The following is a 26,279-nucleotide window of genomic DNA, read 5'->3' on the forward strand; positions in this document are numbered from 1 at the left end:
CATCACTCATTTTTTCGACATAGTGGGTTAGAACACGATATTTTTCTTCTACTGTGCAGACAAAACGACACACGGATTGTATTTGCTGGTAGCAATGGAGCACTTTTTAGCTTTTGTTGTAAGCAAAATGAGAAGGTAGCAGATGCTGTTCGAAATTCTCGTTTAAAATTATGAAATCAAAAAGATTTTCAATTTACATAAGCTTATCTCATATTGAACCCAAAAAGTTCGTTTCTAATCGTAGATTAAATACAGGTTTAATTAATAAACAATGTGATATGTCTAAAGTAGTGTTTTGAAATGCTGTGAGAATATGTAGGACCCGACAGCAATATAGACACAGAACGCAATAATAAGACGCAACAACTTAAACAACTGCGAGCACAGTGTGCACCCGAGTACTGCTGCTGTTAGATAAACTGAACTGATTGGATTTCTTTATTTCGCACATTTTATTAGGTTCTTATGCCAAACCATAAACGGCTACAAAATCAATATCTACGGATCTGACAGCAACAACTATCCACTCAGCAACAATCACGCCCAGTGTCTCCAAGCCAACAACCTGCACCATCAGCAAAGAAGCGAACGTAGAAGAGGACAGATAGGTTTGTGCATGCCCTCGCATTTCTGTTTGATGCTTTCTTCGAAAATACTTTGAATTGGTTTCTCAATATTTTGTAGTGTATTCCGTCGATTCAAGCAATAAAACTTGTACACAAAGTAGACAGCTCCCTTGAGAACGTTTCTTTCAACAAATGTCAACTATCAAATAAAGTTTTCATTTTTTACGCTTTCATCATATAAAATTTAATAAGGTGAATAATTACAAAGAAATTACTATTGCTATTTTTATTGCTCTTCTATGAATACCGGACGTGTTCGCCTATTTTCCGGGTAAAAACGCGGGCCCCCAAATACGACCCAGGCCCAGAGCAATTGCTCTGGATGCCTCCCCCTCTCATCGGGCCTGCGCATCACACACTAAGGGTAAACCCCAAAATGCTCCGTACGCGACTAGCATATTTTAGACCCTCCAGCCATTAAGTCCTCGACACGGAACTACACATTGACTTAGGGACTCTTGTTTTGAGTTGTTTCATACAAAATTGGAGCAGGAAGCCAGTGGCTCAATCCTTGGCTGGATATCACATGGACTTTGGGCAGGTTCGTCTGCACACATCGAAATTTGATAATCGAAACCCAGCAAAACTTCACCGAACTACCATCAACCGAAAGTCTCAGCAAACCCGCAGCCAGCAAAAATAAATCAGCAAACGTTCCGCTGCGCAATGCAGCATGATGGGGAGTCCGCCCGGCTCTTCCGAGGCTCCGTTCACCAACCTCCTCAACAATTTTAACCATAACACGGGTCGCATGACACTATGGAATTGGTATTCCCTGTTTGGTGGGTTTTTACCATCCGAACAGGTAGTCTAATGGTAATTCTTGGGTGGTTGAAACAAACACTACCGACTCTACACGGTTTATCAAGTTTGCTCGAGAACGTAGAAGACATAGAAGAACAACTTCCATAAAAGGCCGAACAGCTATTAATTTTGTCTTCCAAAATTGAATATGTGGCCCACCATGCAGAGAACGAAAATAAAATTAGTGCGATGGATGACGCTCGTCTCTGTGTATGTGCGTTAAAACCTAGATAAGACAGAGTTCAATTCGATCGCTCTTGTGTTTGTTATCTTCTTTTCGGTAGCTTACCGGCTCGTGTGTATACCTATTTATATTTACGCACGCGCTCCAACACAACCAGTACCGCCGGCTGGCCAGTAGATACGGAATGTTCTGCATCTATCTGGTTGACCGTTCAATATTAGTTTCTGAAATTTTTCCAGTAAGCACCCATAATGCTATTGAATTAAAACATGTGAGTTTTAAGTATTTGGACGGAAAAGTTTAAACTAGAACCGTTGTCGAAAACAATGCTGTAAAATGTAACAAATCAATACTTCTATCAGAGTGGACGATGACTCATGGCTAAAATCACATATGAATGATCTCATATGAATTAAATAAATGTTCATTCGCGCACACCTTTAGTTGCACCTTAGACGTTGAAAAGAGAGAAAAAAAAAACGAAAGGAAAAAAATGTTTCTAGTCTGCAGCCTGGATTTATCTTAGGATGATAGGTAAATTTTAATTGAATTATAATTTACAATGGATAACATCAACAATCTTCCTGTAGAGGTAAGTTTTTTTTCTCATCCTAGCATAGTATACGCAAGATTCATTGATCTTGTTCGAACTCAATTTCAGCTGTTAGCATATGTCTTCAACTACCTAAGCTTTCGTGATCGCAAAAATGCATACGCCGTTTGCACCCTGTGGCACAACATTCTGCACAGTGCTCGATTCCAACGCCAATGCAAGGTGTCACTGAATCGCAGCTTCGACGATGACCTGAACGATTTAGAAAAACGCGTTCTCCGTTGCTTTCGGAATATTCGTATATACTCCCTTGGTGTAACAGATTTTGATGATGTTGAACTAGTGGGCAAATATGATATGATACAATTTATGTACTTATATGAACCAACTCCAGAGCACCGCCTGATACAGTTATTATTTGAAAGTAAACTGGATCTTGAAAGTCTGGAACTGTCAAGAACGTTTGAAAGTTGTCGTGGGATTCTCGAGAATCGATTGCCGAGAATAAGGAACCTGCGTGAGCTCTCGTTAGATTTTGAAATAAGTGAAAATATTATCCCAGAGCAATATGCAACCACGTGGACAATCCAACATCATCAAATAGAGAAGCTAAGAATTGATCTTCCCTGTGCAAATTTACCATTTAATGTAATAACACCAAATTTAACTAGTCTCCACGTGGATACAAATTGTCGCCGGGGCTATCAGATAATCGAAGCTTACTGCAGGCAGTTGCAGTGTCTGGAAGTAACTATCAAGGACGCGGAAACGCTCGATGATATTATGGCGCTGCCTTTTCCTTGTCTAACGCATCTGCAAACTTGGGCCTATGACGCTAACGACAACCAGATGCAGATTCTTTACGCTCAAAGACGTATTAAATTCATGGATGTGGAAAAAGAAGAACAGTTTGTCATTGGAATGCCAAAATTGAAAAGCTTTCATTCGGCAAATAATTTAATGTTCTTTCGCATTAGTACGGCACTTTCAAAATTTGCCGAACAGCTCGTCGAATTGACTCTGGAGAATCAGGAAATGGATGCGGAACAAATCAAAGCTTTCGAAGTGATACCGATTAAGGTTTCTAGCGTTATGTTGACTCGACTAGTATAAGTAACTTTTCATTTTACCCACAGGTGCTCAACATACGACGATGCAAAATTCTGACCCCATTCCAGACTCTACCGATACTGAACATGCCTCAGGTAACCTGTCTGGAACTGTGGTACAATGAGTCAGATATTGTTTTCGATAACGGGCTTTCTGAGCTCAAATCGCTGAAGTTGACACTAAGTACATCAAAGAATCACAAAGTCCTGCACAAAATATGTCGTAACTTGCCGAGTTTGGAACATTTGGAACTGTGGGCATACAGATTGGTGAGAGCCTTCCTATAATCCGCTGCCTTAAAAAACACTAATTTAATACTTTACTTTTATAATCAAGCTGGTTAACACAGCTTTTCGATATCTGCATAAACTGACGAAGCTAAGGTCGCTAAAATTGATCGAATGCGAAACGAAGACACGCTTTTGGACACATTGCTCAGTGATACCTACTGTCCGTAGGGTAGATTTTATAAAATGTAACTTAGATGCTCCCACGTTTCAGCGTCTGGCAGAAATTTTTCCCGGTCTCAGCGAACTCATATTGGAAAGATGCAAAGTTCAATTCAACGGTGAAGGTTCCGGTACGAACAGCAGTATATCGACGTCAAAGTTGGACAGCGAAAGCAGAAGTACTTGTTTGCAGCAATTGAACGAATTGTTTCCTCTGTGTACGATTTCGTTGTACTAACAATTTCATTGACACATTTACTATGGTTAGACGCTACAATTTTCACTAATGAGACTGATGGATCCAGGTAAATTTACACCCAAATAAAAATATGAAGAATTTCACGAAGATCCGTCCAAAAATCATTCAAATCGTTGTAATTCCGATAAAACGTCACACATTTCACCGGGATAGAAATCTAAACATTTTCCACAGTCAATGAGATCATTTTGATTCAAGAGTATTTTTTTAAAAAAGGCGTAGGAGTTTTTTTTTTTTTTTTATTCATTTCGTTTATTTGATAGGCACAAATGCGTTAGCTTGGCGGTGCCAAATTCTTTTGTTTTTACATTTTGTATATTTTAAAACTAGGAGGTTACAATGTTGAAATATTTTTTTAAAAAAGAAAAATTTTACAGCTATCTTAAGACTAGAAATAAGATTCTATATACAAGAGAGGGGGCGAAAGATTTTTTTTATGAAAAAATTTTAAAACAAGGAATTCAATAGTAATAATTTTTAGGAAATATTTACAGTTATCTTAAAACTAACAATATAGTTTGGTACACAAAAGGGGAAACAAATATTTATGAGAAAATTCGCAGGTGTTTTAAGACTAGGGATACAATTCTATTTACAAGATGGGGGACAATAGTTTTAACAAAGAGGTAAAATTACAACTATCTTAAAACTAGGAATACAGAATACAAATTTGAACTTTTTTAGCGGAGACTTATGCTTGGTCAAGATATTCAGAGGGGGGCTGTAGAAGCAGTTGTATCAAGGACAGGGGAGAGAAAGCGTAGATGGTGACCGGGAGAGAAGAGCAAAACTTGCAACTTTCGCTCAAACGGGAGATCAGCGAAAGATTACCGCCTCAGTCTAGTAGGTCGGATTGGCGGATGGTATTCTTCGGACCCGCGGGGAATCCTTCAAAAGTCATCGGACCTTGAGTCGCTCTCGCTTCAGTTTCCGTAGTGGTAAGTGCGACGGCGGTTACATAGTTGCAGTCTGGAGCTGATCGGTCCCACAAGGCAAGAGAAAGCTTCTAAAACGAGAAATAAAAAGAGAGGGGCTAAATTGGGATATTTGTCGTTTTTAGGAAAGTATAAATAAAGGACATATAGGGGAAATCACGATTTGCCAGTATATCTCGGACTGGGACATTGGGTGGTCTACCTCGGGCCCGAAGGGAATCCTTTAACTGAGACCTGGCGTCCAAGTACCCGGCGCATACCCAGACAACGTGCTCGATGTCGTGATAGCCCTCGTCACAAGCGCACAGACTACTCTCCGCAAGCCCAATACGCCGCAGATGCGCATCCAAGGTGTAGTGGTTGGACATAAGTCGGGACATTACACGAATAAAATCCCGACCCACATCCATCCCCCTGAACCAAGGCTTCGTTGATACCTTTGGGATAATGGAATGTAGCCATCGTCCAAGTTCACCATTGCTCCACGAGGTTTGCCAACTGTTGAGTGTCCTCTGACGACAAATACTAAAAAATTCGTTGAAGCAGATTGGTCTTTCGTATATGTCACCATTTAATGCGCCCACCTTTGCTAATGAGTCGGCCTTTTCATTGCCCGGGATAGAGCAATGAGAGGGGACCCAAACAAAGGTAATTTGATAAGATTTTTCAGATAACGTACACAAGGACTCCCGTATCTTCCCCAGGAAATATGGGAATTGCTTTTTGGGCTTCATCGCACGAAGAGCCTCGATGGAGCTGAGGCTGTCCGAAATGATGAAGTAGTGATCTGTGGGCAGAGTGTCGATGATCCCAAGGGTGTACTGAATTGCAGCTAACTCTGCGACGTAAACTGAAGCGGGATCATTGAGCTTGAATGAAGCGGTGATAGTATTGTTGAAGATACCGAAGCCAGTGGACCCATCGAGATTTGATCCGTCAGTGTAGAACATTTTGTCACAGTCGACTTCTCGGAATTTATTATAAAATATATTGGGGATCACTTGCGGGCGTATATGGTCCGGGATTCCACGAATCTCTTCCTTCATGGATGTGTCGAAGAATACAGTAGAATCAGAAGTATCTAGGAAACGAACACGGCTGGGAGTATATGAAGAAGGATTAATGCTCTGTGCCATGTAGTCGAAGTACAAGGCCATAAATCGGGTTTGAGAATTAAGCTCGACGAGCCTCTCGAAGTTTTCAATCACCAACGGGTTCAGAATGTCGCATCGGATGAGCAATCGATATGAGAGTTCCCAAAATCGATTTTTTAGCGGAAGAACGCCCGCCAGCACTTCGAGACTCATCGTATGGGTCGAGTGCATGCAACCCAAGGCAATGCGCAAGCAACGATACTGGATTCTCTCCAGTTTGATGAAGTGTATGTTCGCAGCGGAGCGGAAACAGAAACACCCGTACTCCATCACCGACAATATCGTTGTTTGGTATAACCTGATCAGGTGTCCTGGGTGAGCACCCCACCATGTTCCAGTTATTGTTCGGAGAAAATTGATCCTTTGTTGGCATTTCTGTTTCAGATACCTAATGTGACATCCCCAGGTACCTTTAGAGTCGAACCAGACCCCGAGATATTTAAATGTGAAAACCTGGTTGATCGTTGCACCCATTAATAGAAGCTGGAGTTGCGCCGGCTCACGCTTCCTAGAAAAAACAACCAACTCAGTTTTCTCCGTGGAGAACTCAATACCCAGCTGAAGAGCCCAAGCAGACAAATTGTCCAAGGTATTTTGTAATGGTCCTTGCAAGTCGGCAGCTTTGGGCCCTGTAACAGAGACCACCCCGTCGTCTGCAAGTTGCCTTAGCTTGCATGAATTGGCAAGACAATCGTCAATGTCATTCACGTAGAAATTGTAGAGCAGGGGACTTAGACATGAGCCCTGGGGAAGACCCATGTAGCTAAATCGCGATGTTGTTAAATCGCCATGCGAAAAGTGCATGTGCTTTTCAGACAACAGGTTTAGCAAAAAGTTATTTAAAATTGGCGAAAGACCATGCTGGTGCAGCTTCTCTGACAGAATGTTGATAGAAACTGAGTCAAAAGCCCCCTTAATATCCAAGAAGACTGATGCCATCTGCTCTTTGTTAGCATAGGCCATTTGGATTTCTGTAGAAAGCAACGCAAGGCAATCGTTCGTCCCTTTGCCTTTGCGGAAGCCAAATTGTGTATCTGACAGTAAGCCATTTGCTTCAACCCAATTGTCGAGGCGAAACAAGATCATTTTCTCGAACAACTTCCGAATACAGGACAGCATTGCAATCGGCCGATATGAGTTGTGGTCGGAGGCTGGTTTTCCTGGTTTTTGGATGGCGATGACCTTCACTTGCCTCCAGTCATGAGGGACAATGTTACCCTCAAGAAACTTGTTAAATAAATTCAACAAGCGCCTTTTTGCAGTGTCAGGTAGATTCTTCAGCAAGTTGAATTTGATTCTGTCTAACCCTGGGGCGTTATTGTTGCATGATAAGAGAGCAAGTGAGAACTCCACCATCGAAAACGGTGTTTCGTTCGCGGTATCGTGAGGAGACGCGGCGCGGTACGTTTTCTGTACCGGGACAGAGTCCGGACAGATCTTCTTGGCGAAAGCAAATATCCAACGGTTTGAATATTCCACGTTCTCGTTGGTACTATTACGGTTACGCATACGTCGAGCCGTACCCCAAAGAGTGCTCATCGCTGTTTCTCTCGTTAACCCGTCGACGAACCGGCGCCAATAACTACGTTTTTTGGCTTTCATTAGACTCTTCATTCGCCTTTCTAACGACGCGTACTGTAGATAGCTAGCGGGTAACCCGTCTTCCCGGAAGGCCTTATATGCAGTGGACTTTTCCGCGTACAGCTCTGAGCACTCTTTATCCCACCACAGGGTGGGAGACCGTCCATGGGTATTCGCGCTGGGTACTGGTTTAGTCTGAGCTTGATTCGCACTGTCGAGAATCAAGCCAGCCAAAAACCTGTACTCTTCCTCCGGAGGAAGCTCTTGGGTGGATTCGATTTTAACGGATATCGCGGTCGCGTAACTCTTCCAATCAATGTTCCGTGTGAGGTCATACGAGACATTGATTGTTTCCGATGGTCTTGAACCGTTAGCAATTGAAATCACGATAGGCAAATGATCGCTACCGTGGGGATCAGGGATCACCTTCCACATGCAATCTAACTGTAGCGATGTCGAGCAAAGCGACAAATCCAACGCGCTTGCGCGTGCTGGTGGTGTAGGAATCCGCGTCATTTCTCCCGTGTTTAAGATGGTCATGTTGAAATTATCGCAAAGATCTTGGATTAATGTTGATCTATTATCATCATGAAGACAGCCCCATACCGTACCGTGCGAGTTAAAGTCTCCCAGAACTAGCCGCGGTGCCGGTAAGGATTCCGTGATATTACAAAGCGTTCGGTGCCCTACCGAGGCTCTAGGAGGAATGTAGATGGAAGCAATGCAAAGGTCTTTACCTTTGATTAGAACTTGACAAGCGACAATTTCAATGCCTGGTGTCGAAGGGAGGTTAATTCGGTTGAAAGAATAGCACTTTTTGATCCCCAAAAGTACTCCTCCATAAGGGTTTTCTCGATCCAGACGGATTATATTAAAGTCGTGGAAGTTGAGATTTATATCGGAAGTTAACCAAGTTTCACATAATGCGAAAGCATCACATTTTAAACTATTTAGTAAAAATTTAAAGGAATCGATTTTCGGGAGGATACTTCTGCTGTTCCACTGTAGAACAGTGATCGAATCGGTGACCTCGTTCGATGACTTAGCCATCGAAGGATACGATCGCTGCAAGGAGGGGCCATTTAGTAGTCAACTGCTTCAAAAATGTTTGCACTATAGGGAGAAAACGTATCAGAAGGCTTTTAAGAGGATCAGTAACATTGAAAGCTGTGAAAATTAAGTCCACTATGTCAGAAAATTTCATTAGTCCGCTACTGGACTGAGTATCTGATTGAAAAAAGGGGACACTTGGGGTTTTTGGTGTCCCTGGAAGTGGTGGGTACTCCTTGTTAGAATTAATATTTCCAAGTCCTGGAGCAAATTGCTTCGGCTTTTGTGCATCACTTCCGTTGGATTTATTGATTGCGGTTGGCGCACTCTGAGTGGACGACACCTTGGCACCCTTACGAGGCAATGTAGGGGAGGCTAGATTTCTCCTCTTCCTGGATTCCCCTGGGTTAACCAATGATGTTCCCTCTTGTGGGTCGTCAGATTCTTGCTCAACGCCAGCCAAAAGAGCAAAGGAATTTTCGGAAGGGACAGATGGCGAAGCATTCTTTAGCATTTCTGCATAAGAGTGCCTCGAGCGATCCTTAAGGGAGCGCTTAATTTTATCCCCGCGCTGCTTGTACGCCGGGCATGACTTAAGAGCATGCGGATGGCCCCCGCAGTAAATACACTTCTCAGTTTCTCCACCGCAAGCGTCATCCTCATGCTCTCCCTCGCATTTGCCGCACCGTTTTTTATTGCCACAATAAGTGGCTGTGTGGCCCAGTTGCTTGCAATTGCTGCAGTTCATTACCCGCGGTACAAATAGGCGAACAGGTAGGCGAACCTTATCCAGGAGGACATAGTTGGGAAGAGCAGATCCGGAGAAAGTCACCCGAATCGAGTCTGACGGAGAATAAGTTGTCTTATCATCTTCAGTTTTTGCGGAATACAATTGCTTGCATTCCAGAATTTTCACCTTTTGAAGTGAAGGGTCCTTATAGCAGCCAACCCCGTACTTCAACAGGTCTTCGCACTTTAGACCCGGTTCGGCGACGACCCCATCGATCTCCACAACTCTACAAGGCACATACACTTTGAATTGCTTCGTAAAACGCTCGCTGCGAGCAATCTGGTTTGCCTGGTCGAGGTCATTTACTATAACGCGTATCTTATTAGCTCGAACACGTGTTATCTGAGCCACGGACGGGTAGTTGGCAGTCAGCTCCCGTGAGATTTCTAGAATATTGGGCGATTTCGTGTTGGGCCGGAAATACACCACCCAGGGTCCAGTCGAACTGGCTGGGTATGTTTTAATACGGGGAGGACTGGGGGAATCAGGGGAGGGAGTAATTTCGGGTTTATCCGGTATATCCATGGGAATATCATTCCCATCCAATGTTACTTCGCCCTCGGCCATTTAGGCACGAGGATAACACGTGGTGTAAACGAGAGATGAAACTTATATTCAGGGGAAAGGGCAGAAGTAGAGACCGATCGGGGAAAGGGAAATGAAAGAAAAAAAAAATACTTAGCTTATATAGCGGCGATTCCGGCTATTCTGGTATTCACTTCACCAGCCTGGGCATCGGCGAACAAAGACTGCCTCGAACAATGGTTGACCTTCACTGACAATTTATTCTTGTTCACTTTATGCACAGCACCAGAAAACGAACTGCTTCGATCGAGAGCTCGGAGAGTTATCAGCGTAGGAGTTTTGTATGCAGCATTTTCCAAAAATACCGATTACCTTATTTTTATACATCAAAACTGTCCGAGAAAGAGTCACAGGGAATGGAACGTTGTGCCCAAAAAATATACAATGAAAAAATGTTGTGACACTTTCCACAAAAAAAATTCTGTTAAAAGTTAAATTACAAAGCAACCCTTTTTTTAATTTTTTATATCTCTTGTTAACGAGAAGCTAAAGAAAAAGAAAATTTTTGAATGGAATTGTGAAATGAAGAAACTACCAGCAAAAACGTTTTGAAGTAGAATACTTCAACGTTTCAATATGAGGGATCGGATTCAAAAATTTCAGATGAATTTTTTTCCCAGTTTTTAAATGCGTATAACTTGCGTTCTACTGAACGAAATCGCAATATTTTTGCACTATGTGATCGGAAATATGTGCACGTATTTCGGATTAAATTTCGCGAATAGTGCGATTACTATAAAAGAAGCAAACACGGATTTTTAGAAAATCTTTGGAAACGAGGAAGATGCGAAATTTACAACCCCATTACAGGTAGAGCCGTCAAAAAGGAGCATCTAAGCGTTTCATCATACACGGGAATGTTGTTTACACAGGTCACACCAGCTTGTTTTGTATCAGTAGATGCTCACTTGCCAAACGAGCAACATGTTGACTGTATTGTTCAGACGGTACAATAAGCGGTAGCATGTTTGCGTTGCCTGTACCAAGCGTCATCGTAAGGTTCTTCGTGATAACAACCAGAGAATCACCAAGCTCGCCACACCGCGACCAACTCGTCGTGGTGGTGTAAAACGGATTGATCTACGAGGAGACACGAAGAGTGCTGACGGTGTTCCTGGAAAATGTCGTCCGAGATGCCGTCACCTACACCGAACACGTCAAATGCAAGACCATCACCGCATTCGCTGTCGTCTATGATCTGAAGCGACAGGGACGCACTTTGTATGCATTTGGAGAAACATAACCGAAGTGAAGTAGAATATACTTTAGGCTGTTAATACGAATGCTGAAATTTTCACTATCTTGTGAAAGGTTGTATTAAAACCAGTTGTTTCGTTACTTTTTATGGAAACGGCACACGTAAATCGAAATCTAAAATATTGAAAGATGTTCAAATATTTGGTTTCTCATAGGTTCCTAATCCAAACAGGCTGGCAGCTTCTGTCTGGTAGTCGGAAAGCTAGCTGTGGGTCGAGACTTACTGCTCTTCCCCTGCGAAGACAATCTGGATGGATCTAGCCATCTCCGACAAAGAACGTCGAGAGAACCAACTAAGTGTCGAAACCCGAAACAGAGCCAACCAACTAAGGGTCGTGGTCAGTTCGGCGATTCCGTTGGAGCAGGGCGTCCGGTTTGCTGTTGCACCGACGATCCGCGATTAGTGGCGTCCCGTCGCAATCTACTCAGTCTAGTCCCCGGCAGTGAATCTAGTTTGCACCGACGGAGAGTTCCCCGACGAAAGAAGTTTACCCGATCGGATTCTTCTCGTTTTTCGCTATATTTCTCTCGTGTCAACCGGTGGAGTGCCGTGGTCGGTCCGGCGATTCCGGGTGGAGCGTGGCGTCCAGTTCGCTAGCGTTCCGGTGTCACATTCCCGGTACTTTCTCGCGGTCTACGCGACTAGTCCCCAGCGGTGAATCTAGCCTACTCTGGCGGAGAGTTTCTCGGCGGTGATTGATCTGCCAAAACCTTTACTCCCTGTTCATCACACCATTTCCGCTGTAAGGCAATCATGATCTGCGCCACCACTCTTCACCGCGTACCACGTGTTAACGTTGCTTGTCATTCTGTAGACGACATTATCCGGGTTGATCTCTCTGCGTGTCGCTTCGAACCTCGGGCATTCAAAGACCACATGCTACGGTGTCTCCTCGACGTTCTCATACTCCGAGCACAACACTGAAGTTGCGTGCATGAACCGGTGAAGGTACATCTCGAAGCAACAGTGGCCCGCCAGGAGCTGTGTCAAGTGGAAGTTCACCTCTCTGTGCTTTCTATTGACCCACGTTGACTGGTTGGGGATGGTCCACCTTTCTACGCTGAACCGCTTTTCAGTTGCTGACCAAAAACACCTCCGTCTTGTGGTGAGCTATTTGCAGCATGGTCCCGTACAATCAGCTCTCGATCGCGTCTATTATCTCCGTCACCGACACCTTGACTTCTTCAGGAGTCTTAACCATCACCATTAGTGACACATCGTCCACGAAACCCACGATTTACACTTTCCTGGGTAGCTGCAGTGTTAAGACCCCATCGTACATCCCGTTTCAAAGAGTTGGACTGGAGATTTGAAGAACACTCACTGTGACTCACATTCACTTCAGCCCTTCGTTCGTCTCGTACAGCAGCACTCTGCTCTGGAAGTAGCTCTTCAGGGTCTGGCATAGATAGTCAAGAACCCTTATTCTGTGTAGCGCTGCTGCGATGGTTTCCCAGATGGTGCTGTTAAATGTATTCTTCTCATCTATCGAGGCCACAGCGCAGTGACGATCTCCTCTTCTGTTAAGAAGCCCTCTCGGCACTCTCGCGCACTGTCCAAATTGCCTCCACTGTCGATACTCCTTTGCGAAATCCAAACTGCATCTTGGACAGTCCGCGCTCACCCTCCGTGCAATTCGTCAAACTGTTAAGGATGATCCTTTCCATGAGTTTCCGAGTGTATCCAGCAGACATCTGAGCCTGTGTGAGGCCGGATCGCCCCGTGACTTCCCTGGCTTCGACAGCAACACCAGTTTCTGTACCTTCCACATTTCGGGGAAGTTGCCTTCATTTAAATACTTAAATTCAAATACAGCACCATTCGGAACATGACCGGATATACCAGAATCACAGCTTTCAACGTTTGGTATTCCAGCAAGACCCCGGCTTTCTTTGATTTCAGTCGCTTTGATGCTTCTGCAATCTCATCGTTAGTCACTTGTTGATCGTCCGTGTTGGCTCATTCTTCTTTGCCGTACGGTGTCGGTGGCCAGATAGTGGGATCATGCTTCGGGAAGAGACCCTCAACGATTAACTTCAGCTTACCCGGGCACATTACAGGTGGCGTCGACGAGCCCTTAATATTTGCCATCACGACTCGGTACGCATCACCCAAGGATTGGCGTCTACTTCTCGGCACAGCTTCTTGTGGCAATATGACGTGCTAAACCTGATCTCCCGTTTTAAAGCAGCCCTAGCTTCCCGAAACACTGCCTTGGGCTCTTCTCTATCTGGCTTCGATATTGCTCTCTGAGCCCGTCTAATGGCTCTGAGGCAAGCAGCGCGTAGCGTACTACACGTCTCGTTTCACAAGTAAGCTGGACGTCGTCTATTTCGTGGTTCCAGTATTTGCTGCATTGTGGCGTCACAATCCGTCACACTCCTTCTTGTTAGATCATTCATCGTTTTCGATCCTCAACGAAGAGGTCTTTGTCGAAGGCTTTCGTCTTCCACTTTCGCTCCCCGGTCATTCTTCTCCGGGCTGCAATAGCTTTCCGTTGGCCGACACGGTAGCGAATCGCCTGCTGGTCGCTATGCGTATACTTCTGGTATCCTCTCCAATCCATGTTCGCCGTCAATTACGGACTACAGAATGTGACGTCGATGAGACTCCCGTCTCTCCGAAATGCACTAACGGAACCTTCATCGCACAATCGCACATCTAGCTTCGCTAGAGCTTTCTGCCGGTTACACCCTCTTGTGTTGGTTACTCTACTACCCCGTTCTACAGCTCAGGCCTTGAAGTCATCACCAAAAACTACCGGCTTTCGACCTATCAACTGTTCGGTTAATAGCTGCAGCATTAGGCTGAACTGCTCCACTGTTTACCTTGGAGGAGCGTAACAGCTACACACGACGACGCCGTTGATTTTGGCGATCACAAAGCCTTTGTATGAGTGTTCTATCACTTCTTGAAAGGGGAATCCGCTTATAACTTATGTCACAGCTGTTTAGGTTATCAGGTGGGACTTAATACGGTTCTGCAATCAAAGCGCACGGTTTCTGTTTTAGACTGCAACAACAATTGATGTGCGGTGTCACAGTAATTCAGATTTATCTGGGTTATCTCCATTACCGTTGGCCTGCAGTCGCCCTCCTGTAAACAAGGCATTTGAAGTCACCCGTCTGATGGTCGTTTGCGTCTGCTGGAGTGCAAAGTAAGCACCTAGGCCTCGCGTATCCAGCACATCAGGGATCTATCCGGGCCTTTGCAAGCCCCTGGGCATTTTGACCATCCAACCACAACTTTGCCTACCTCCAGCGTCTTTTCGGCAGCGGTTACTAGTACACGAATCATCGCTGTATGATTTCCTCAGCACCACTTCTTTAACCGGATCGTCATGTGCACATCACCCAGGTTACGCTGCTGTTTCAGTACACCTCTTAGTTCGTCTTCCGTCGTGATCAAGCATCAAGGTCCTTGCACAAAATCACCATCTCCGGAATTAAGGCTTTAACTTCTGCATTATCACCCATTGATTTGGTAATAACTTCCAACAAGATCGAGCTGCTAATCGTGGGATGCTGCCTCAACTCGAAGGGAATCTCACTTTTTTGTGTACGCGTGATTCATATTACATATTTTCCCAAATCCCTCAGCTCTGGGTCCCCTCTGACCTTCTTGAGCAGCACTGCATACGTCGTCATGCCATCGGTTTTGACGAGCACGGCTTCTTCCTTTGGCGCGCTTTTCTTTCCACTTCTGCTCCCCTTTTCGCTCTTCTTTCTGTGTTTGGTGTTTCCCGTATTTCTCCTTCCGACCTACAACGGTATTCTAGCTTTCTCCCGGTTGAGCGGCGCGTAAGAGCGTCCTCTTTGGCCCGCCTGGTCTTCCGTCTCCTAGCGAGGTTCTTGTCCTCTTTGGAGTCACGGAAACTGACTCCAACCAATTTCTATTTCCTCTGGTTGGGGAGGGCGGACGTCTAAGAAGATGGTAGCCTTAGCCGACACCAATGCTCGCTTAGCTACATCAACCCTCCGCGTTGCCGTGTCATACTCGTTCATGGCAGACACCAGCGCCTTTTAGATTCTTAGAAACATCTCCTTAATGTCCTTATGGACATTGTTTCTCGCGTCCACAAATCTGTGGAGCTCCACCACCAAGCACTTCGATGTCCGTTACTTTTGGTTTCTGTGGGGTATAACTCATCCCGCTCTGCTCTAGCTGTTGTTCCTGCTTCTCCTTCTCCTACTCTTGCTGAATGTCCAGCTGCTGCTGGTGGTGGTGATTCGCCGAACCTGCCACGCATATGTGAGTTTCTTGTTTATTCTCCATTTTTCTGAGTCTCTTATACGGGCCGCTATCTCCACTCGTTGTACGTAGTCCCCTCTTGTGATCCCATGATTTATCTATGCGAGCAGGGAAGTCATGCTAGGGTGTTCAGAGCCGGATCGGTGTAAAATCGAGAATGTTCCATCCGAACCTAGTACTGCCAACTAACTGGTGACGAGTTTTCAACGTACCCGGAGACCTGCTAGGATGTTGGCGGTATGAGGCAGCCGTGCTGTTAGCCCACTCGCCATTTTAAGTCGGTGTCATCCTTCCTTATTCAGGGAATAGAACAGCAAGCCGGTCGGCTCAAAGTCGCCGTTCAATTCGTGATCCGTGTTCTGTCCGTTGACGTTCGCCGTGGCCAATATGCCATAAGCAGAATGTTACTGGCGTCGATACCGATGTGCCGCCTTGGTACTCCGCTTGGGCTAGGGTGCTTTTATTGCTAAGACCTTTGATTACTGAAATCTTGGTATCTTAGCAAAAGTGGTAAAGGCTCGCTTTGTTCGGAGTTATGGCTATTTTAAAGGTTTAGTAGAGTCCAATCCATACCCCACCATATTCTAGTAAGACTCCTTAACTTTCTGTAGGTCCGGAAAAGTGGGGGGGGGGAGTCATTAAGCCCCTGAACATCTCTCCTTTCTCTCCAGAGCTTTTTTTTTAGTTGATTCGATTGAAGGCAAGGACCTAGACATCTGGAATCGAGGATAGAGACTTCCGGACGTAACCGATACATGATCGCGCGAATGCGGGGAAGTGTAGGTTCACGCTTGAGAGCGCGTTTGAAAGTTATTAAGTGCTGAGACGTTCATATTATCACCGGGATGTTATCATGTCCGCGAGAGCGCGGGTGTAGGTTGCGTGGATGATCGAGAAGAGCTCAAGCACTTGTATGTTTGTTTGTCGTATGCATGTGACTTCGTGTGTATAAATTCAATTTTTATGTCGCCATGGAACATGTAATTTAGTGGATATGAGCATCATCTTTTTGATTGGTCCACCTGAAGGTATTGGACTTGTTACTAGGGCCGAGAATAGAGGTTTCCGAACGAAACCGATTCATGATCGCGCGAACGCGGGCATTTAGAGGTTCACTCTTGAGACCACGTTTGTGAATCGTGGGTGTGGTTGTGCGTGGATGATCGCGAAGGACTCGAGCGTTTGTATGTCGCGTGTGCTAGTGTGTATGTGACTTCGCATGGGCACATTATTTTTATAAGCGTGTGGGCATTCGCATGTTCTTCATTGATCGCACGTGACTGTTTTGTCTAGTCTAATATTTCTATTGGTCCAACTGAAGGCATCAATTTGAGCTACTAGAATTAAGAGCTGAGACTTCCGTACGTGACCGATTCATGATTGCGCGAACGGTGGCTTGATGCTTGAGACCACGTTAGTAAATTTTTATTTGCAAACGTTCACTTAACTACCGGGGTGTTTGAAAGTTGGCGAGATCGCGGGCGTTCGCATTCGTGATCAGGTTTGTGTTATCACGAAGGCCACGTTTGTACGTTTGGAATGAGAGATTGTGAGTGCATATGAGAGGATAAGCCATTTGTGTTAGTGAGTGTTAGCATGGCCCTAATTTAAAAGCAATAAGAGAAGGGTGGCAGAAAGAATTGGGCCCTAAACCCACATTGTATATTATTTGACCATGGGAGTGGATAATAAAGGTCGCCAAGTTAAGTACTAAAATTATCGTATCCCAAGTTTCTGTGATCTAATCACTGTAATACTGTTTTGGTGGAAAAGCCCCGGACCACATCAAGGTACAGTATCATGCCGAGAGTTAAAAATCGAATTTGTGTTTTTGATACAATTTTTTTTTAAATTCATGAATCATCGATATTTGATGTAGGGGAAACCGAGGAGATTTTAAACAGGGGAGAGTTGAAACAGTGCTCATTACTAGCGAAACGTTAGGGATAAAGCAATAATGCAATTGTTTTATTTATATCGTGCCCACAAACCCTGCAATATACGCCAAATACGTTAAATGTGTGGTTGAGTATTTACGGTAAACACTACAAAAAATGAACAAAAGTAAGTTTTCGATTTTTTTCAAATTGATATAAATAGGATATTAAGTGATGTTCAATCATGAAAATATCACTATTACATAGTCAAAGAGTTAACATTTAAAAATTTCATGCGTTTCTTTCTATCTTTGCGATGTAGAAATTGTAATGTATATCAAGCCTATCTTCTCGACCTAGGAGAGTTGAAACACCTCGATGATGAACTTCTAATCTTATGGCAATGTTATCACCACATTAACGTTCCTGAACAAACAATAATAATCAAGATTCTTCTTTCCTGAATTGACAGCAGTGATCAACGTTCTCAATTTATTAGATCTAGGTCATTTAAAACCACGGAATATGCATTGGTTCTAATTGTTTTCTCCTATCAGCTTCTGAAGCTTGGAGCGAAGTGACCATATTCCAAAATGGACTAAATACTACCGACATGGATACCAAATTACATGTTTTCATAAGCCCGTATCACTTGTAGTAATAAATTCCTGCATTTGTAACCAAAATCTAACATAAATTATCAATACAAGTGTCAGTTTATACATAGATATGCACTGTGAAAATAATGACAAGAATGTATGTCATTTTAAGGAATTATCTTAGCGTGCATGATTAAAAATTACACAATTGTAACATTTGATGTTTTAGAAAACGTTTTGGTAATATTTAAAGTAATTGGTTAGTTGTTTCAATGCACACTCATTGCTGTTTCAACTTACCTCGGTATGAGAAGAGTTGAAACAAAGAGAACACAGTTACAAAAATAAATATATTGATGCTTTGCTATTGATTTGTACAAGCTATTCTGATGTAATTTGATAAAGCATAAACAGATGTAAGAATTTGTAAAATAAGCAATCATCGAATGACAGTTTGTGTTGATTTATCTAGCCAAACAAAAAATGTTTCAACCCTCCTCGGTCTCCCCTAATCTCGATTTTTTTGTTATTTCCAAAATTTAGTAATACTTTGGTGGTGTCATGTCGGCTCAAATTGAGCAACATTTGGAAAAGGCATATCGTCTTATTTATGTTTCAAAGGCAGATAATTCAAACAGTTTTAACCCAAAATTTATTTTCTAGAAACTGTCTTTGTTCCGCCAGATTTTAACAAAAAACATCGTAGATTCCATTTTAAAACGAAAAAAAACTTTGGATTTGAATCCCCAGGCACTGTGTTCTCCGCCAGGTTTCTGGCTGTCCCTGGATAGCTACGGTTACCAAATAGGCTGAGAGCAAACGAAGGATACGTTAAATCTCTAAATTTGAATGATGTAGTACCGGCGCTAGATGCACTGACGGCATTCATAACATACGGTAGAAAACACGATTTTACTTGAAATTTCTACAAATCCGCTAATGGCTTGAACAGAACACACAATACGATCAATTCCGTAAGATCATGGAAATACATGTATTTTCATGGATAAATACGAATTATTAAATGGCCCAGCCCTGCGACAATCTGACCGAAAGTGTTTGTTTTATATATGTACCACTGATTTGAAAGTGGCACCAGTATACCATCACCATCTGAGTGTCATGAACAACGATGTAAATAACGTTCAATAATGATAAATGCGAATTCCTCTCGCCAGTAATTTGTTTTGCCATAGTCAGATACAACTGGACGCGTATGGTGCTTCACAACTAACGTTGCAATTTTCTAAAGAAATAGCGTGCCATCATAAACTAATACGATTTGAGAAAAGCAAAAAACTTTTCAGTCGTGAATAAAATCTATAACATCGCTCGCATCACTATTCCATTCAATGTTTTCCAAATTTGTTCCCAGAATCTGCCAATGAACGAATAAATATCACCAATCGATTACACACATACCTACAAAAACACCGCGTCACAGAACATAAACAATAGCCCAGCAAATTGGGTTTATCGATTACCACATAAACCACTTTCAGCTTTTCTCGCGCAACGGTTATTATCTATTCATTCGAATCGAACTGCGGCGAAGCTATTTTGCATTCAAATCGATTTTGCCCGCTCGCATAAGGACACTGTTATGGCCGAAAAACTACTCACATTAATTAATACCTATTTTGGGAAATACTATGCGAAAGAATTACTGCAACCGCACTCCGCTTCTGAACCCATTTTCTGATATGGCTTTTCATCTGGGCGGAAAAGTGCACTCATTACACGCCTCTATAAATATCAATTTAATCGATCTATTTAAACATCGAATCTGAAATGAATGACCATCCCATCCCATCCCAGGATGGCAGCCCGGCAGCTTTTGAGCGCGGACTGGAACAGAGCATGCACGCGGGTAATCGTAATGAATCTTGTTTATCGGGATTTATCCCTAATTATGGTGATTAAAAATTATTGAAATTTTCGAATCAATCTCAGTGGGTGCGAGCCATATTCCCCGAAGCTAAATTTGTTCGCTTCAAGTGCTTCCCGATTAAAAATTCATTGAACACATCAACGAGATGTTAATGTTCAGCCCAGTAATGGCCCAGGTATTAGAGTGATAAGTAATTTAGGTCGGATTACCCGAAGCTCAACCGGCCGGCCGGTACGTGTCGATGGGATCACTCAAACCACTACTGGCACTGTAGTAATTGGTTACTCGGTTGGAATATTAGGTCAGCGTGGTAGACCACACTTTGAAGTTTCATTTTCTAATCATCAGTAGGGGTACCATTACCTGCGTAATTTTCATTGGCACAAGCACCTTTAGCTTGGCTTTACTGCTAGATCGGAACACGGGCGCTAGCTGGTAAATTAGTTCATATATGATTATTAGATCACGTCCAGTTAACTAATTAAAGTTTAATGAATATACCGCTCGGTGCTCGGACTCATCATCTGCGGGGAAACTTTGACCAACGGTTTTTTTGTTGGTCTCGGATAAAGCTTGTTGGTAAAATTTGGTCTGCATCGTTTTGATGATTAGCTGTATGTATTCGGTGGAGATTCGCAAGTTTATTACTGTTTGTGGTGGTAGAGGAATGAACAGATAAATTAATTTGTAAGTGAAAACACGACTTTTTAATCGTTCATTTTTGTACAAGACAGAGCTGTGTATTGTGAATAAAACAAATTATTTTCTCTTAAAAATTATTTCCAATTGGAGTCCAGCCATAATTAAATGCATGCATTCTGTGATAATGAAGCTATCGACAAATGAACTTTACCATGAAATATCTCAAAACTGTTTTTCTGGTACTCAATACGGTCTGGCTTAACACAGGCCAAGAAAGTAAGAATTTTTTTGGAGAACGCGCTAATGAAAATAATTTTTGACAGCAGAAAATAACGATTTAATCCTAAAAATCGTTCATATCAGAAAATAAGTCTAGATTGAACAATTGGAAACATCATTTTAAAATGACGGCTTATGTGCAATTGGCGAGCAATGTATTTATGAACGAGTTGAATTTGTTATTTAACCCAAAATTGTCCGTCTTTCGACTCTTTGTAGCAAGGCATTAAACAGAGCATTTTTTACCTTGTAAAGCTCCTTAGCTCTCCACCTGACCTATGATGTCGGGGAGTCTGGGCTGATACCATTCGAAACTTTGGTTTAACTGCCATTTATTCCTCTTCCATATATTTTCATGGTATTGTTTATTGGTTTTTTAAATACATAAGCTCGCTGACTCCGATATGGATCGTTCACAGGAAAGCTCTTGAGTGTCTGCAGTGCATATCGAAGAACCTTGATGGCGGTTCTGCCGTTCGAGAGGATTTCCACATGTCACGGCGCCCTGATTAAAGATGCTGGGTGTACTGGGACTCATTCCGATCTATATGATCTGCGACGGTATCTTCGTAGCTGGTCCAGTCTGTCCGATCGTAGAATCACTGCCATCAACGGGTTGTTCTAGATGACGTCCAGTGACCTGAATAAGGAAGTGGTTACGATCGCTAAAGGTTGCAAAAACGGTCCAGCCACGGGATTCTTCCAGCACCCCTAGGCAAATAGTATCATCGATGGTGGATTACGTCTGACCGCGAAAGAATGTCGAACTGCTGCACTATATTTGTGACTAAACTACTGGTTCTAGAGCATTCATGTCTTCGGAACATATGATCTGTGTCAATTGAGGCATTTGAGATGGGTGATATTAGTGTGACCCTCTAAACTGTCTTTTCAGTTGCAGACATGTTCAAATTCACCTGGGAAGCGAAAAACTCTCCCAGCACTTTGTTCGAGTGTGGCGAAGGGCTCGCTGAATCGCTGCTCTGTTTGACCTTCTTTCAATGAGATCACAGGATCTGAAGTAAGACACACTCCTTTGAATCGGTTCTTCAATATTGGCAACACCGCTGTTTTTTTAGAATAGTTCTCTTGGATCTTGCGGATGGATTTATTATTCGTTTCTAATGTCTCTTCACTGTACATTAGAGTGGGACATGGTTATATGAAAAAAATAAAATTTGGCTCCGAGTAACTTTTTGGGTTCCATTTAGCTCCCAGAACAACTCTGCAAATTTTTAACTCGATCGGTTAAACTATATTTTTGCGCCCACGGTTTAAAGTTTACATGGGATTTTGTATGGGAAAATTGTCTTTTGCAAATTAATTCTTCCAAGAGTCGCCCGTTATCTCCTAAAAATAAACAGATGTCTGATTTTTTTAAGAAATTTGTCAAGGAAACAAAGTCTAGAAGACTGCAAAACGATCTGATGCTTGTGGAAAAAGTTATTAAGCAAAAACCGATTGATGCTCTGAAGATTGATGAAAATTAAACTTTTCATAGCATCACTGCTTTTGACGTTCTAATTATATACAATTTTTTTAAATTTTTCTTATTTTGTACAAAATAAGTCTCAATTTATCCCTTAAAACCTTGCGAAGTGACCAATTAGTATAGATTAACGATTTAGACACATTAAGAGAGGATTAAAACAAAATTGCGTATAACTGGACAACCAACAGCAGTGGTGCTAGAAAAATGAATATTTTATCAATCGTCAGAGCATCAATCGGTTTCTGCTTAATAACTTTTTTCTTAAGCGTCAGATTGTTTAGTGGTTTTCGAGACTTTGTTTCTTTGTTAAATTTCTTATAAAATCCACGTAACGACATATTTTTAGGAAGTAATGGGCGACTGCTGGAAGAATTATTTTGTAAAAGTTAATTTTCCCATACAAAATCCCATGTAAACTTTGAATAATTGGTGCAAAAATATAGTTTCAGGGATCAAGCTAAGAATTTGCACAGATGTTCTAGGACCCAAATGGTACCCAAAAAGTTGCTCGGAGCTGGAATCTATTTTTTGTCCCACCCTACTGTACATACTAGCCAGAAAAGCTTGCGTGACGATTGATGAACCATGTATTAAATGCTTATGGTAATATGTATCAAAGATGGGTTGGTAATAAAGAGTTCCAACCAAACTCGTAAAAATTGATCGTCGCTTACAAATCACGGTGTGTCTAAAACCGATATTAACAAATAAAACGCTTTTAATCCACCTAACAGTGTGATGATACATTTCTTATAACTGTTATCGCTTTCTTCAGGTAATATGTCGATTGAGAACATTTAGAACTTGATGCTTCGCGATGTTTTTGATAACACATACTACATGGGATAGTGGCAGGACTCAGAGAATCGCTCAAATTAGCATAGGACAATATCAGTGCAAGCAATTTCAAAAGTTAAACTAATTTAATGGAAAAGCGGAAAAATGGCTCATAAAGTAGAAATATAAACGAATTATTGCTAATGCTCCGTAACATATATAAATTCTTCAATCAATGCGTTGTGTAGGGAAAACTGAATTTTCCAAAAGGGGTTATATACGATGTGCTGAGTCATAAAATTCGAAAAAAAAATTTCGAATGAATTTGAAGTTCATACTCAATAGCGTTTATTCAAATTCCCAACGCGGCTGAGAGCTAAGTACTGAAATTTTAGTTTTTGATATTTCGCTACCTCTGAAGTGCATGCATGCATAGTTTAAACTTTACTTTGATATCGACTTTTTCTAAAAATGACTTCCCAGTAGTATCTTTGCTCTGAATTATTATCCTTAATCTCTATAGGATTAGGATAATAATAATAAGAACGACTTTGTTTCTACTTACTTGGAGTCAGCGGCGTAGTCAGAAATTTGGTTTGATGGGGATTTGGTGAAAATCTAACTTAGGGGAAACCGAGGAGATTTGAAACAGAGGAGAGTTGAAACAGTGCCCATTACTAGCGAAACAGTACCGTTAGGGATAAAACAATAATGGATTTGTTTTATTTATTTCGTGCCCACAAATAAACCAACTACGTTAAATGAGTGGATGAGTATTTATGGTAACCACATTACAAAAAATGAGCAAAAGTAAGTTTTCGTTATTTTCTTGAAAGTGGTATAAATAGGATATTAAGCGATGTCCGATCATGAAAATATCACTATTTTGTAGACTAAGAGTTAACATTTATGAATTGTATGCGTTTCTTTCTATCTTTGCGATGTAAAAATTGTTAATTGTGGATCAAGCCTTACTTCTCGACCTGATGAACTTCTAGTATTATGGTAATGTTATAATCACATTAACATTCCCAAACAAATAATAATAATTAAGATTCTTCTTTCCTGAATTGACAACAGTGATCAGCGTTCTCAATTTTTTAGATCTGGGTAATTTATAACCACAGAATATGCATTTGTTCTAATTGTTTACTCCTATCATTTGCTGAAGCTTGGAGCGAAGTGACCATAATTCAAAATGAACCAAATACTACCCACATGGATACAAAATTACCTGTTTTTATAAACCCGTATCACTTGTAGTCATAATTGAACAATATCATACTGAACAATAAATAGGCGATAAGGGGTAATCCATAAACAACAAGCCAACTTTTAAAGTATTCGAAATATGTATTTGATGTCTTCAGTAAAGTTATTCGCAAAAGTAAGAGCACCAAATTGCTGAAGGTATTATTTCAATACATTTTACTTCCAAGAAAATTTATGAAAATGTCTCACTCTTAGGGAGATTAATCTGTAAAATCACAATACCAAAAGAAAGGGCATATTGTATGCTTCAAATTCTCCGAAGGTGCTATTGACATAAAATTATCCGTTTTAGCGCTAATAATACATTGAATGTTTTTGGTCTTATTTCTGGCTATGGGAAATGATAAAAATCTTTCGTCCGCATTTAATGTTGAATATCTCTTTTGATAGTAGTCCGAAATTCGTTCGAAAGATGTTCGTATAAGTATATAAATTGTTTAGTTGCGTCGTCAATTTCGGCAGCAAATTTCAAAAAACTACAGAAACGCGATTTTTGCACCTTCAAGCATTCATATCTTGGAAACTAAACATCAGAATCAAAAACCATTTAATAGCGTTCTGTCTGGGTGATAGGCTTTTCATTTAAAATTGGTTTGGATAAGATCGGCTCAGCCATTTCTGAGAAACAAGAATGAGAGTTTGTCCGTTACATACACACACACAGACAGCTGACTCGATTATTATATAAGACTCGGCCCTCCGGGCCTCAGAAAAAAATCTTAAAACTTTGAGCGAATTCTATAGATTTCTTTTGTGAATATTTACGGCTTTCTCAGTCAATTTAGCTTGAGCAAACGAATTGTTTTTAAAACTGCCCGACGTTTCGACCGTTTTTGGCGGCCTTTTTCAAGGGAAATTTAATCGTGTCGTTTTTGTCGTAGTCGCTGATTGCCAATTGTAGTTCCAGTCGGTATAATACTCTATAGATTTCTTTTCTAATAAATCTAAAAATGACCATTAATTTGGCATACGGAATTCGAAAGATACAGTATCCGTATGCGTATCTTCTCAGTGAACTTCAAAATGATCTATCGAGAGATATGCCAATTTGAAGTTTTATGAAACGTTTCATAAGGCAACCTTCATACACTGACAGGTTTGGTCTTATCTTTATAAATAAAAACCTATTTTAATCCACCTAGCGGTGCAATTGTGCCTTTCTCAATCATGAATCACGAGAATGTGAAAATTTTGAAAAATAAAAAACAGCCATGGTAATATTGAACTGAAAAACCTATTTTAATCCACCTAGCGGTGCAATTGTGCCTTTCTCAATCATGAATCACGAGAATGTGTGCGTTGTTTATATTCATTAAAAACTTTTAAATGCATATATTACATTTTATTATTATACATCACATGACAACTATATACAGGAAAATAAATCATTATTCGAGTTCTAAAATTTTGAAAAAGAAAAAACAGCCACGGTAATATTGAACTGAAAAAAGGTGCGAAATCGGCAAAGTCCCAAAAAGTCGATTTTTATAAAAAAAAATTTTTTCGAGATAACATAAAATCTCGACGTTTCATGCATTTTAAAGATGTTTGGCACCAAAAATACGAATTCGATTTCTGAAATTTCATGAGGTCCCCCCTTTGAAAAAAAATTTGAGTTCCGGCTTATATGGGAATTTCATATGTGACCGGACGGTTTAGTCTATATTTCCGGAACCATATAAGCGGTCCGTACGAAATTTTATAGACATCTATGGGGATATTATAGCTATCATTTGGGACTAAGTTTGTGCAAATTGGCCCAACCATTTCCGGGAAACTGATGTGAGTTCGTAAATTTTGAAAGATGGCCGCTTTTCCCGGGCACTTCCGGAACCGTCTATGGTGGTTAATGTAGTCAACG

At 41.7% G+C, this 26,279-nt stretch overlaps 1 protein-coding gene across 2 annotated transcripts in view; it reads left to right on the plus strand.

The window, feature by feature from the left end:
* Nucleotides 1-1,763: 1,763 nt before the first annotated feature.
* The window catches only part of LOC131688922 (uncharacterized), a 28,641-nt gene continuing 4,125 nt past the window's right edge, over nt 1,764-26,279 (plus strand). Inside the window, exons 1-4 of one of the 2 annotated variants that reach the window (XR_009305323.1) lie at nt 1,764-2,206; nt 2,276-3,247; nt 3,304-3,546; nt 3,614-4,031. Coding sequence is in view for 1 of the 2 variants with exons in the window: in XM_058973544.1 (XP_058829527.1) it covers nt 2,177-2,206; nt 2,276-3,247; nt 3,304-3,546; nt 3,614-3,964 (1,596 nt within the window). In the remaining variant the exon portion in view is untranslated. Of the gene's footprint in view, nt 2,207-2,275; nt 3,248-3,303; nt 3,547-3,613; nt 4,280-26,279 lie in introns of those variants that run through there. The other variant, XM_058973544.1, reaches the window with a different exon arrangement.

Source organism: Topomyia yanbarensis, chromosome 3, assembly GCF_030247195.1.
Source record: "Topomyia yanbarensis strain Yona2022 chromosome 3, ASM3024719v1, whole genome shotgun sequence".
NCBI lineage: Eukaryota > Metazoa > Arthropoda > Insecta > Diptera > Culicidae > Topomyia > Topomyia yanbarensis.